The 15,288-nt window shown below is 41.1% G+C and overlaps 1 protein-coding gene across 3 annotated transcripts in view; it reads right to left on the bottom strand.

Moving 5' to 3' along the window:
• Positions 1–15,288, bottom strand: part of VWA3B (von Willebrand factor A domain containing 3B) — a 288,347-nt gene that overhangs the window by 52,613 nt on the left and 220,446 nt on the right. For all 3 annotated transcript variants that reach the window (XM_027767524.1, XM_027767525.1, XM_027767526.1), the window contains 2 exons: positions 4,771–4,889; positions 3,220–3,270 (listed from right to left, as the gene is read on the bottom strand). In XM_027767524.1, the coding sequence (XP_027623325.1) occupies positions 3,220–3,270; positions 4,771–4,889 (170 nt within the window). The remainder of the gene's footprint in view (positions 1–3,219; positions 3,271–4,770; positions 4,890–15,288) is intronic.

Below are 15,288 nucleotides of genomic sequence, written 5' to 3'. Positions count from 1 at the left end.
ATGGTTTGACATAAGAAAATTAATCAGTGTGATATACCACATTAATAGAATGAAGAATAAAATCATATGATTATCTCAATTGATGCAAAAAAAAAAGCATTTGACAAAGTTAACACCCTTTTATGATAAAAACATGCAGCAAACTAGGAATAGGCAGAAAGTACCTCAACATAATGAAGCCTGCAATAAACATAATGAAGCCTGCAGCACAAAATGGTGAAAGATTGGAAGTTTTTCCTCTAAGATAAGAAACAAGGCAAGGATGTCTATTCTTGCCTTTTTTTTTAATTGCCAGAGGACACATATGCTTACTAGAAGAGAGAGTGTGTTGGGGGGGATGGGCATGGTCACACCAGAGTCCTTTCTCCTCCATTTCTCCATCCTGTTGAAATTTGAGGCATACACACACACACATGCCCAGCATAGTGTTCAAGCTGCTGGGGCTGGGAATGGTTGGCTATGTGTGATCCGGCTCCCTTAAGAACCAGGCTACAGGGCCAGCCCCATTCTTGTCCTTTTGTTCAACATAGTACTAGAAATTAGCCAGAGAAATTAGGTAAGGGGAAAAAAATCAAAACTGGAAAGAAAAAAATTAACCTATTATTTTTGTTTCTTTTTTCTTTCTTTTTTTTTTAAGAGACATTTTTTGGTATAGATGCATGAACTCGCTAGAAAGACAGAAAGCAAGAAATCATCCCCTGGAGGGATATTCATGCCACAACCCCTTCTTCTCCATTCTCCTCTCCATGTACGTACATGTGCCCAGCATGAGTTTTAAGCCACCTGGTCCAGAACTCGAACCGAAATAGACTACATGTGAGTTTAGTGACATAACCATTACTCTATCTGCTAGTCCCAGTTGCATGATTTTTTTACATAGAAGACTCTAGTGATTCCACAAAAATACTGTCGAAACTAACAAATTAATTCACCAAAATTGTAAAATATAAAACCAACACACAAAAATCAGTTGAATTTCTTCTATACACTAAGACTAAATAATCTGAAAAAGAAATTAAGTAAATAATTCCATTTACAATAGTGAATAAAATAACAGAGGTGGTTGGTTTAAGACTTTAACACTAAAAAATATGAAATGCAGCCGAAGGAAATTAAAGATCTATATAAGTGGGGGACCAGCAGACGGTGTAACATTTACGTTGTTTACTCCCATGAAGTTGACCAGTTTCAGTGTCAGACCTGGCAGCTGAAAACTCAGGCCAGGTGCATGTGTGTATGTGCCCAAGATCGCAAGAGGAGAATGAGGAGAATGGAGAAGGGACTGTGGTATGGCCATCCCCCGTGGGGAGTGATTGCTCACTTTCTGTCTCTCTCGCTCTCTAGCAAGCACGCCTTATAGCAAAACAAAACAAAACAAAACAAAACAAAACAAAACAAAACCAAAAAACAACAACAAAAAAAACGCACCATGTAAGTGGAAAAACATCTTGTGTTTATGGGATGCTCTTCCATTTTAAGATAAACTGCTATGGTTTTAATATTCCCACAGAAACTCATGCTGTGTGGGAAGGTGGGGCCTTGTGAGAGGTGTGTGGGACATGGGACCTGATTCCTCCCAGGAGGGAGTGAGCTCCCCCTATTACTTCTCATGACAGTGGGCTGTTTTTAAACCAGCCTGGCTGCTCGCATGTCTCTCTTTACATGTGCCTGCCCGCCTTTCTCTTTCTCTCAGTCACATTGTAACAGAGCACCAGATGCTGGCCAGCCCTCAGCTTAGACTTTCTAGCCACCAGAACTCTGAATCAAATAGACTTCTTTATAAATCACTCAGTCTCAGGAATATATAATAGCAACACAAAGGAATCAATATAATGGTATTATTTTTCAGAAGCAATGAACAGAGTCAATGCAATACTTATCAAAACTTCAATGGCTTTATTGTGTGTGTGTGTGTGTGTGTGTGGCAGAAATAGAAAATGCAATCCTTCAGTTCAAATGGAGCTTCCAGGGACTGGAAATAAGAAACCTTGTATATTGCTGGTAGGAATATAAAATGGTGCAACTATTATAGAAAATAGTTTAATGGTTTCTCAAAAAGCTAAGTGTAGAATAACCACATGGCCAGTTTATCCACTCCTACCATATATACTCAAAAGAAATGAAAACACATGTAGACACACTTTAGCAAATGTAGATAGCAACATTGTTCATAATAATCAACAAGGGGAAACAATACATATGTCCATCAATGAAAGAATGAATAAACAAATGGTGGTAGGGGTGGGAGGCAGTGCATAAAGTTCATGGTAAAATAGAACTAAAGTGGGGCCAGCAGGTGGCGTGGTGATTGAGGCGCTGGACTTCCCACATTGCAGAGCACAGTTCAAATCTGGAACCTGGAGGCTTCCTTTCTCACTATCTCCCTCTCTCTGTCTTTCTCTGGCGAAATCATGTGAAATAATAATAACCGTAAATAAATCATTCTTTTTAAAAAGGAATTGATTTTTAAAAATAGAACTAAGCTATGAGGGTTTTGGGGTCAAACATTTTTGAAATCTATAGCTTTTTAATAACAGACGTTTTCATGAACTTTTTGAAGACCCTGTATAGGGGGGCAGCGACAGCTAACAACCTGTAGGCCTGTGCAGAAGCTGGGAGTGCGCTGAGGCTCACGTAAAGGCCTGTCTGAGAAGGACCATGGGCACTGAGGCAAGAAAGGATGAAAGACCCTGCTGAGAGCTGCAGCACAACAGGAAAGGGAGAAACAAAGCTGGGAAGCAAGAAAAGGTCTGCTGGGAAGGCAGCCCCCCAGGGAAGGGAGAGCCTTGGAAAGCTCACACATGCATGCACACATGTACACAGACCATATATACACCATGTAGTACTGACACATTATACAACTTACATGAACCTTGAAAATGTTAAATTTTTACATTAGCTAAGAAAAAGAGCCCAGATACAAAAGGTCACATCTGGTATAATTCCTTTCATATGAGAAGTCCCGAATGGGCAAAATTCTAGAGTCAGAAAAGCAGAGTAGTGGTTACTGGAGGTGGGGGAGATGGGAGAGAGATTAATACTACTTTATGGGTAAAAGATGTTTTCCTAGGCTGATGAAAAAAAATTTAAATGAAAGAAAGGTAATGGTTTGCAAAACATTTAGATGAAATCACATTGAATCACACACTTAAAAATGGTTCATTGTAATTATGTGAATTTCACTGAAATAAAAAGCGGGGGAGGAATAGAATGGCTTACTTTTCTTTTTCTTCTTGAGATAATGCTCGCCAAACAATTTTATTCAAGCGCCTGTTTAAAAAAAAATCAACAATAATAGTTTAGTAGCAATACTTCATTTTGTGGCAAAAGGCTGATCCCCACTATGAAGGGTACATGCATGCATGCACACGCACACACACACACACACACACACACACACACACGGGTACCTGGTGGGAAGCAATAAAGAAGATGACGGAGAAAATAAGGACGGTCAAACCCCTGGCTTTGGGAGCTGACGTTCCAGTGGGGCAGAGACAGTCAACAAACCACAGACCCCAGGCCCCTCTGAGGAGGACCATGGGCAGTGAGGTAAGAAGGAAGGAAATACCCAGCTGAGGAGCTGTAGCATAACTGGAAGAGGAAGGGTAAAGCCAGAGGCAGGGAAAGGCCTGCCTGAAAGTCTCAGTCCCACAGGGAAGTATGAGCCATGGAATGTTTGTCCTGCTGTGAGAGAAAGAGAAAGGGTAGGAAAAGACTAAGACGTGCCAAGGAGCCTGGGAGGAGGCTGAAGAGCCCACAGAAGATAGCTCCAACTCTCAGGTGAGGGCAGGGAAGAGGCTTGAGTTTAAGGGTGTTTGGAAAGGCCTGTGATGGGCTCAGTGGGGAAGGGCCTGCCCCTGGACTGTACTGGACTGTGCTTCCTGTGAGCAGGAATCGAGCCTTAGACTTGCTTTGAACACACACTAGACAAACTGCAAAATGACAGCAGACAAGTGAATGCAGGCCTGGGCACATCATTAACTTTTATGTACTTTATTTCATTCTTCCCATCCACGTGGCAGTGAATGAAGACACACCGCACAGCTTCCAGAACCAAGAACAGGCTTGCCTGAAGATGCCGGGCAAGCTCGAAGTTTAAGTGCAGTGCACCAAGGATTAATTAGGTGCTGGGGCGGGAGGGAGGGCATGAACACGGGTGGTGGTGGCTGGGTCACCTGCCCGTCAGGAGGGACGTCTGTCTCAGGAGTCGCAGGGGCTTTTTGAGAATACGATTTGTACTGGGGTCAACTTGTTCATGATCTTGTGTGTGATATAATAAAAATATTTAAATAATACCATGTACTTATATCCTTTTTCTTATTACTATGGAATTTTAATACTTTAGAATGTTAAATGTCAAGTAATCAAAATCGCTCTGCTAAAAGGAAAACCTTAAGGATCTCATGAAAATATGAGATTTCTATAGAGTTTGGAAACTGAAGATGGTTTCTGTAAAATTCTGTTGAAAACATTTAGGTAACGTATTCAATGCAGTGCCTGGCACACAGGAAGGCCCCATGTTAGCCGCTACTGCTGCTGATGCAAATACTGACGCTGATACTGGACTCATTTCCAAATACTGGATAGTTAGAAAAGTCATGGCCTATTTTTCTGTTTTGTTTTTTTTTCTATGCAAAAATGTGTCATGGCTTTTCCAATGACCCAATACATCTTTCAGATGAAAAAACTAAGTCTAAGCTGAAACAAGAGAAAACTAGCTGAGATAAAGTCTAGACCCATTAACCAGCAGCCAGGAGTAATACTCACTTTTCGTAGGACTTAATTGCCTGCTCCACTTTTTGCTTGTAAATATTGAGCTTGACTCCTTGGGGGTTAATTAATGTCATCTTATTTGTGTCGTTGCACACATGTGCCAGAGGGAACACCTACAGATTGGTACCAAAGGAAAGGAAAGTGTCACTCGATAGGCTAGTGCTGGTCCTCAAAAGGTATCTACATAGCTGGAGAAGATGGTTCTGACCATGAACCACTACATTATAAAAAATATATAGTACATCAGACAGAGAAAAAAAGAGCGATATAATTGCTAACATTTTCCTTCCAGCAGTTAAAACCATCTATTAATTTATTTTCACTTTTTAAAGTTTATTTAAATATGAGAGCAAAAGCAAGATGAGAGTCAGGTACCCTACAAAGGCTTCATGCTGTGATCCACCCCAGCGTCAGCCAGCTCGGATCATGGCATGTGAGCACATTCAGCACATTTGGGAGACCTCAGGATGTGAACTTGGGACCTACCCATGTGGGCTCAGCATCACAGAGCTCTGCATTACCGTTGTGCCACTGCAGTTGACCCAAAGCTACATATTTACAAAATAATCAACATACACACATGTGCGTGCACACACACACACACACACACACACACACACCCTAAAACAAACAAAAGAAAAAACTTGTCACACACACACACACACACATACACCCTAAAACAAACAAAAGAAAAAACTTTTCAGGAAACTAGTCAGAATTGAGAATTATCTCCAGAAGTTTCTGTCAAATTGGTAAGAGCAGCAATGAAAAATAGGACCTTGTTGCTTTGTTTGTAAATTACTAGTGGGGTTAAACAATTGTTTCCTTTTTTTCTTCCTCTTTCTTTCACAACACAGCACATAAGCATACACAAGAAATAAAGAGAGAAGCCCCCACCATAGGGCTCTGTCACACCACAATCCCCTTCTTTCAGTGCTCCAGCCCAGTAGACTCCTGGGTATGCGCACGTGCGCGCGTGCGCGCACACGCACACACACACACACACACACACACACACCTGGACTGCTTCCAGGCTAATCAGGCTAGAGATTCAAACCACAGTTGGCAGGTGGCTTCCAGTTTCAGTCAGTGGCTGAGCCGACATCTTTTTCAGATATTTATTTTACATCTGATTTTCTCTACAGGGTAGGTGATTATAATTATTACCTTTTGACCAGTTTTTCTTGTTGATTTATGAGATTCTTATACATGTCAAACAAAGACTAGGGATCAACAAACCCACATTCTGTAAGAAAAGCAGAGTACCAAAAAGAGAAACGTTTTCTTTTTTCTTTTTCCTTTTTCTTTTTTTTTGAGAGGTTTTTGCTATAGGGCACGTGCACTCGCCAGACAGACAGAGACAGAGAGACAGAAAGCGAGAAATCACCTCCCAGGGGGGATGGTCATGCCGCAATCCCTTCTCTTCCATTCTCCTCTCGGGATCTTGGGCACGCACGCACACGCACCTGGCGTGAGTTTTAAGCCACCAGGTCCGGGATGCGAACTGCTGTTGACTACGTGGGAGTCCAGCGACATGGCCATTATGCTAGCTGCTGGTCCCTCCCCCCCCTTTTTTTTCATTCTTTCTGTTTGCACTTGGTGCTTTCTTCTGGATTTTGGATTCCTCTGATGCCACGCCAGGTAATTCCAGGAGAACAATGGTGAATCTATGGCTAGTTTGATGGGACAACAAATTCTGTTCCTCCATCCAATTGTTTTGGGGCCATTTTAATTTCAAAGTTCAGTGATAGCTTCTCCATGTATTCCACCCAAGGTTTATACTATAGTTGTACCCAATTCGAGAAACAGGGTGAGCATGGCTTATTCCATCTTCCCTAAAACTGGAACCCTCCATCATTCTTTTATCCCTGACTGTGCTTTTACACTAATAGTAGCTGCAATTTTTAGATGATAGATAGACAGATGGATAGATGGATAGATGGATGGATGGATAGATGGATAGATAGATGGATGGATAGATAGATAGATAGATAGATAGATACATAGATAGATAGATAGATGGATAGATGGATAGATAGATGTATAGATAGATGGCTAGATAGATAGATGGCTAGATAGATAGAGATAGATGATAGATAGATAGATAGATAGATAGATAGATAGATAGATAGATGGCTAGATAGATAGATGGCTAGATAGACAGATGGCTAGATAGATGGCTAGATAGATAGAGATAGATGATAGATGATAGATAGATAGAGATAGAGAGATAGAGATAGATAGATGATAGATTGATTTAGCTGGCTAGCTAACTATAAAGCGCATGAGCTTGCTGGACACAGATAAGAGACAGAGGGAGAGAGGGAAAGTAAGAAAGCACCTCCTGGGGGGATGGCCACACAGCACTCCCTTCTCCTTCATTCTCCTCTGGGGATTTTGGTCCTGCACGAACACATGCCTGATGTGTCTTTCAAGCTTCTGGGACTAGAACTCGAAATGCACAGTTGGTCATGTGGTACCCAGTTTCCTTAACCTCCACACCATCTGCTGACCTGCTGCAATTTTATATTTGCCTATTTGCGTGCTACTTATCTCTTCCTGGTACAATAGAGTGTAAGCTCCATAGGAACAGGAATTTGGATTCACAACTATACCCCATCACCTACAGTAGTACCCAGCACACAGTATGCCCTCAGCAAATATTTGTTGATGAACAAACAAATGCATGTTTACAGAAGGCTATATTCCATATCTTAATATTTAAACAAAAATAAAAACAAAGTGTAAGAGAAAAATACCTATACTATTATTTAAAAATTGTATATGCATCCAACCATAAGGAACATATAGGCATTTTGGAAATGTGGGGCACTAGTTTCTTCTTCTTTCTTTCAGCATCAGGATGAGGGTCACTCGCCCCTGAAAGAAGGTCCTGTCTACTGAGAGAGGACGCCGACACAGCCTCACAACTAAGAACTAAACCCAGCCTCTCTGAATCTGTAATATCCATGGTATCACTATGGCACCAGAGCTCTAACTGCCCATGGAGAGTGGTGGTTAATGGGATGGATTTAGGCAACTGCAAAACAGAAGGAGAATGAGAAAAAGTGATTTTTAAAAAATCTTGTTGAAATGAACCAGTGTACTAAAATTTCTAAGTACACACACACACACGCAAACAAAATACCAAAAACAATAGCCAAGCAAATCAACAATCAGAATGTCAATTTACTTGAGAAGAGATTATTTTATAGTTTATCGAGAGAGAGCGGGAGATGAGCACTCTTAATAGGATCTCATGCCATAATCCTCCTCTCAGCCTTTCCCAGCCAGACAGAATCATGGGCACCTGGCATGTACAGGTTGACCCAGGAATTGAACCTCGTCCTTCAGTATGGCTTCCATCGTTGAAGAGCATGTGCTGCCACTGTGCCACTGTGCCTGGGCCACAGAAGAAATTATTATTATTATTATTATTATTATTATTATTATTTTGGAGAGGTTTTTGCTATAGGGCGCGTGCACTCGCCAGACAGACAGAGAGAGACAGAGAGACAGAAAGCGAGAAATCACCCCCCAGGGGGGATGGTCACACCGCAATCCCTTCTCCTCCATTCTCCTCTTGGGATCTTGGGCACGCACGCACACGCGCCCAGCGTGAGTTTTAAGCCACCGGGTCTGGGACACGAACTGCGGTCGACTACATGGGAGTCCAGCGACATAGCCATTACGCTAACTGCTGGTTCCCAGAAGAAATTATTTTTATGAGCCATTAAACAATTACTTTAGCTATGATTAAAATTACTTATGATTAGGTTGTACAAAGATGCAACAGCCATATAAAAGTACAAAAACTAGCCAAAGTTCCATAAGAAGAAATGAATGGGAGAAACAAATCTATCTTGGAAATAGAAAAGACATGGAAATCGCAATGTAAAATAATAGAATAAATTCTAGATTACACACATTTGAAAAACAGAACTGGTGACCAGGGCGATAGCATTTTTCCCAGGATATAGCACAGATAAGAAAGCATAGAGACAAATAGCTAATAGATATATAGATAGAAAAATTGAGAAACTTCAGTATGTCTTATTAGAAATTTAAAAGAATAGAATTGAAATATTGTCAGACAAGCAACATTTGAAGCTGTAACAGCTGAGTTTCCTACAGTTTGAAAAATAAGTCCTCTGATCAACAGTCAGCTCACAGCAAAATAATGATAAATCCACACATAGACACATTATAGTAAAATTGCCTCATATTGAATCTAAAAGAAAGCCTCAAAAGCAACCTAAGTAAACTGATTATATGAAGGAGTGACGCAGAAGACCTGCATAAAGGAGGGCTAGTACTTTTACGTCTTACTACATTGTTTGATATTCTAAAGCTACATAAGTTAATTTTGTAATTAAACCACCCATACCAAAACAAACACAATGATAGGTAAAGATTTAGGAAAACCAAGGAGAAAAACATGTGGTTAAGAGGATTCACAGTCCACACTTGCTATACGAATTCAGCCTGTAGCTTCTAAACAATCCTTGCCAACGAAAGGGACCTGAACAGGGGGTTAAAAGATGGAATGATCAGATTTGAAACTGAATGAAGCTTGATAGATTTAAACACACATACACACACACACACACACAGACACGACATAATCTCTCAAAATAGAACAACATATCATAAACTTTCAGAGGGGGAAAGGAGTCTTAACAAAATGAAAAGCCTTCACTTTTTTTTTTTTTTTTTTTTTTTGAGAGGTTTTTCTCACTATAGGGTGCATGTGCTAGCCAGTAAGACAGAGAGAGACAGAAAGTGAGAAATCGCCCCCCGGGGGAATGGCCACACTGCAATCTCTTCTCCTCCATTCTCCTCTCGGGATCTTGGGCACGCACACACATGCGCCTGGCGTGAGTTTAAGCCACTGGGTCCAGGACTCGAACCGCAGTCGACTACATGGGAGTCCAGCGACATAGCCATTACGCCAACCGCTGGTCCCAAGTCTTCACATTTTTCTCTACTCTGGTGGTGAAAGTTGTAGTGGTGTGAGGCACAGCCCTTTAAAAATCCATTTAAATAGGTCTCTGACTTTGCTGATCTATAGCTCAATTGCAAATAATATCCTATCACGCTTAGCAACAAAAATAACATTTCACGATGATTGGCTCGACTCCTGCCAACATATGTAAGGAGAATCCATTGGCTAGTGTGCTACTTCCCTCTTTTGCGGATTTAGATTTTGTGCCTTGCATGGTCATAGCGTTCTTCGGTGTGGTAGTAGTCCAAATGGAGCGTGTGTGCACCCTCTCTCATTCCTTTCTGCATGCAGATTTAGGGAAAACCAAAGTCATACTCCAGGCCTTCAGTCTGCGGTCTTGGTTTTTATAACATGGTGGTTGCATGGAGGTCACATGAGATATTCTCCTTATGATGTCAAATTTAGTGTGACTATGATGTCACAGGGGGATTCTCATAGGGACTTGCGGGGGGTGAGAGGTCAGAATCATGGCCACCCAGCTTCTTTTTTTTTGGAGAGGTTTTCACTATAGGGCGCGTGTGCTCGCCAGACAGACAGAGAGAGATATAGAGACATAGAGACAGAAAGCGAGAAATCACCCCCCAGGGGGTATGGTCACACCGCAATCCCTTCTCCATTCTCCTCTCGGAATCTTGGGCACGCACGCACATGCGCCTGGTGTGAGTTTTAAGCCACTAGGTCCGGGATGCGAACCGCGGTTGACAACGTGGGAGTCCAGCGATATAGCCATTACGCTAACTGCTGGTTCCCAACCACCCAGCTTCTATAAGGAAGCAAGCTGGGAAGGAAGCAAGGTTAAAGGAGAAACTGAGAGCTCTGTTTAAGAGGTAATAAAACCACCCAATCCCTGCACCTTTGAAAATGGTCTACTTATTACTTTTATAATGTAAATCAAGCATAACCAATTAATGGGGCCTTCTGGACAATATTGATAAAAATGCCTCAAGTTACTACCTACTCCAGTTCTCTTGAGGTTAGCTGTACAAAACTGATGTTAATAATCACACCCTTTGTGATGAGATTTTAATTATGAGAGAGGAAGAGGTAGAGAGAGAGAGAGAGAGAGAGAGAGAGAGAGATGAGAGAGAGCTAGTTACTGACCATAAGGGCAGAAGAAATTGCTGGAATTCAGGAACAGGCCAATTTGTGCTGATTATGTTAGATGAGATACTACATAAGCAACCGCTGCACTCAAGAATAGCTTTATCAATAATGATAATAGTGTTTAGCCTGGAGCCAGCAGGTGGCGTGGTGGTTAAGGGCGCTGGATTCCCACATGGCTGACCACAGTTCAAGTCCTGGACCTGGCAGCTTGCCTTCTCACTTTCCTTCTCTCTCACTCTGTCCCTCTCTGGTCAAATTTAAATAAATAAATAAATAAATAATCAAGTTCAATAAAATAATTCTTAAAAAAAATAGTGTTGATCCTTACTCTCTGCCAGGTGCTGGACATTCTCTACACATTTTTTCTTTCAGTTCTTCTGTAGATACTTACATTTAATCGTAGTTCTTGTTATATGACCTTCCTGAATATCAAACTCTGTAGATCTTTATTTCCTTTTACAATATGAGTTTCTTGTACAATTCATAAAGTATTTATTGACTATGTGAAAGACTGAAACTATATGTAAATTAATAAGGCCCACATTTTTAAAAAGTTTGTATATTCTGCTTAAAGTTTACTTGTCGAGGGACCAGCAGATGGAGTAATGATTACGTCATTGGACTCCCACGGAGTTGACAGTAGTTTGAGTCCCAGACCTGGTGGCTTAAAACTCACGCCAGGCATGTGTGTGTGCATTCCCAAAATCCCGAGAGGAGAATGAAGGAGAAGGGATTGCTGAGTGGCTATCCTACTGGGGGGTAATTTCATGCTTTCTGTCTCTCTCTGTCTCTCCGGCGAGCACACACATTCTATAGAAACAATTTCTCTCTCTCTAAAAAAATGTTTACTTGAGAGAGAAAGAACCTCAACAGGGTCTTGATGCCATTATCCACACCCAGCTTTTAGCCAATCCCACATCGTAGGCAAACGTGTGCCCTATGTATCAGGGAGGTCTCTGGACTTAAATCAGTTATCTCCCTATGTGGGATTGCCTCCCAGAGTGTCACATTTTATCACTATGAGGTCCCTAAAATGTTTATCTTACTGTAAAACATAACTAAGTTTTTATCCCACTAAATTTGAATTATTGGTAATTGAAGCCTGAGGTGAAGTATAGCTGTTATTTTTAGAGGTGTTTGCTAAGAATATGAATAAAATAAATAAGACTTTAAGAGGCAGATTTAGTTTACATAAGAAAATTATTTACAAACAATAAAAATTAAAGTGAAATGCCATTTTCACATAGCAATTGTCAAAGACTTATTTTTTTCATTTTTCTTTCTGCTTTTTACTGTTACTGTTATAAATGATAGCAAAAAATACAGAAAAGTGAATACACTTAAAATTCCAAGTGAAGGGGTGCTGGCAGGCAGTGTGGTGGTTAAGGGAGCTGGATTCCGACATGGCCGACTGCAGTTCAAGTCCTGGACCTGGCAGCTTGCTTTCTCACTTTCTCTCTCTCTCTCTCTCTCACTCTGTCCCTCTCCAGTCATATTTAATAAACAAACAAAGAAACAAATAAATAAAGTTAAATAAATAACTCTGTAAAAAAAATTTCAAGTAAAGGGACCAGCAAATGGTGTAGTGTTTATGTTGCTGGATTCCCACATGGTCAACTATGGTTCGAGTCCCACACCTGGTGGCTTGAAAATCACGCTGGGTGCATGTGTGTTCAAGATCCGGGAGGAGAATGGAGTAGAAAGGATTGTGGCATGGCCTTCCCCTCTGGGGGATGACTTCTTTCTTCCTGTCTCTCCCTGTCTCTCTGGTGAGCACACATGCCTACAGCAAAAATCTCTCTAAATAAAGAAAAAATTACAAATAATAAAATAAAATGCCATTTTCACAAAGCAACTGGCAAAGATTTTAATTTTTTTGTTTTTCTTTCTATTTTTACTGTTACTATTATAAATGATAGTAAAAGATATAGGAAAGTGGATACAATAAAATTTCAAATGAAGGGACCACCAGATGGTGTAGCAGTTAACATTGCTGGATTCCCACATGGCCAACAGTGGTTCGAGTCCCCGACCTAGTGGCTTTAAAGTCACACCAAGCACGTGTGTGTATGTGTGTGTGTGTGTGTGTGTGTGTGTGTGTGTGCTCTAGATCCTGTGAAGGGAATGGAGGAAAAGGGATTGCGGCATGGCCATTTCCCTGAGGGGTGATTTCTTACTTTCTCTCTCACTGTCTCTGTCTCTCTCTGGCAAGCTCATGCACCCTGATGCAAAAACTCTCTAAGAAATGTGTAGAGATATATAGTTTTATATTAAATTAAGCTATATTTGAAGGCAACAAAATGCCATGACTTTACAAGCATCCCTAATCTCTTTGTACCTGGCATTCCTTGTCAGCTAAATGAGATGAATAACCACCTCGCAGGTCGCTCTAAGTTTTACAGGAGATACTTTAATGACAATAAGTGCTTTACTCAGAACCTACCTCACATACCAGATTAGGAACCTCGCCATGACCCTTCAGGAGGAAATGACAGATCTGGAGTACAAATTCAGGATATATGATCACAAAGCTATGTGCAGAACCCAGAGTAGGACAAGGCAGAAAGCCTTGATGGGATGCTGTAAGAGACATTACGATAGCGATGATGATGATGGATGATGAAGTAGATTCTCCGATGATGCAGACGAACCTTCCCAAACTATTTCCATTTTTTCAAAGCACTTGGCAATAAAGAGCTTCGAATTCTAAATGCACCAAATAGCTGAAGTAGTTTTATTCTGTACATGGCTTAGTGATAAATTAATCTTTTTGAAAGAGCTAAGGTAAAATTATCTGGTCCATTTCGCATCTTGTAATGAAGAGTTGCTAGGGCAACCTCTCTGCTCAGTACTTTATTTCCAAGGTGACAGATTTGATGCTGGTCCAAGAAACACTGAACACCAAAACAGCATTGTGTTCCAGAAGAAGAAAGAGTCTATACATAAGTCATGAATGAAACAAAGAGGTAGTGACAAAGCCAAACACTGCTTCACAATTCTGCCCAGACAGAAGTGGCCATGCACAGAGCATAAGAGGAAGAGTCAATTAAAATTCTCAGTGAAGAGGGTTAGGATTCAAGTGTGTTTGCTTTTCAGTTCCAAAATAATTTTTGTCTACTTTTTCATAAAATTTTAGGTCCAAATCTCAAAAAGCTATATATCTCATGAAGTGAGAGAGATTTTAGGTAACTATTTTGCTATTCTTCCCATTTATAGCTAAGGATCTCTTCCAGTTCAAGGAAATAATTAAGGAATAAAAGATACAATGTGCTTTGAAGATGAAATTGGAATTTATGGCATTTACCACCATGATTCTTGCTTTTACTGTCAACAAAGGAGGGCAAGTATGCTGGGCAGTGCACTGCCTTCCTGCAGGTTTGTAATGAGAATTTGCAGTGTTACACATGGAACCAAACACATGCCCATGCAATGCTCTTGAAAGACATTTCTCCCTTTCCCTTGGCTTTGCTTTCTAGCAGCAGACGCCTAGCACATTCTCCTAAAGAACAGGACCTTGACTACTTTTTCTTTCATTTTTCTTCCCCTTCTTAATCCAGGCTGAATTCTTTAACAATCAGAGAGAGTGAGACGGAAAGAGAGACAGAGAAAACACCCCCATGGGGCATGGTCACACAGAAAGCCTTTCCCCTCCATTTTTCCATCCCATCAAGAATTTGGGCACGTACATATTCATGCCTGATGTGATTTTTCAAGCCATCAGAGCCAGGACTCAAACCCTGGTTGATCATTTGGAATCCAGCTTTTTGTGTGCTGTGCTTAACCACTATGCTATAGAGCTGGCCCCAGACTGGGCCTGTAAGAATCACTCTTGCTATTTTTCTCTCTCTGTCCCACATGATGCAATACTGTTGACTTGACTCTATAAAGAGCGTTGTTTGGATCAATCTCCAGTGTCGCCACTGGGTCCTAGCCACCTAGATATTGCTTCCCAACTGCCGTAGTTTCTCAGCCTTACCTCTCTACAACTACCCTCCACAGGCAGCCAATTCATCCTCTCTCTTTCCTCTGCTAAAGACCCTTCCATTTCCCCAAGAGGAAGTTCAGATCCTTAACTCAATTATGGCCCTTCCTTCAGTAGCATTAATGCCCTCCTCAGTCACAATAAACTTCCTAAAAACAAATGTTCTCTGTCTCTTGGGCTTCTCCACAGCTCCCATTACCTGAGACCATCACCCCTATCTCTTCCACTCTGTAACTCCTTCTCTTTAGTCCTGTCTGCACTTGGATACCACTTGCTAAGCCAAGCCTTCTCTGACAACTGAAATCAAGTCAGAGGCCTCTCTGGCATCTTCATTTAGCACTTCCCACTCATCACATATAATTAGAATTTGTTTTCACTGGCATTCCCTCCATGAAACTGTAAGTTGTGCCTGGGCAGGAAT

The sequence above is a fragment of the Tupaia chinensis genome, unplaced genomic scaffold, assembly GCF_000334495.1.
Source record: "Tupaia chinensis unplaced genomic scaffold, TupChi_1.0 Scaffold144276_1, whole genome shotgun sequence".
Taxonomy (NCBI): Eukaryota; Metazoa; Chordata; class Mammalia; order Scandentia; family Tupaiidae; genus Tupaia; species Tupaia belangeri.
This window is presented reverse-complemented; position numbering and strand designations above follow the sequence as displayed.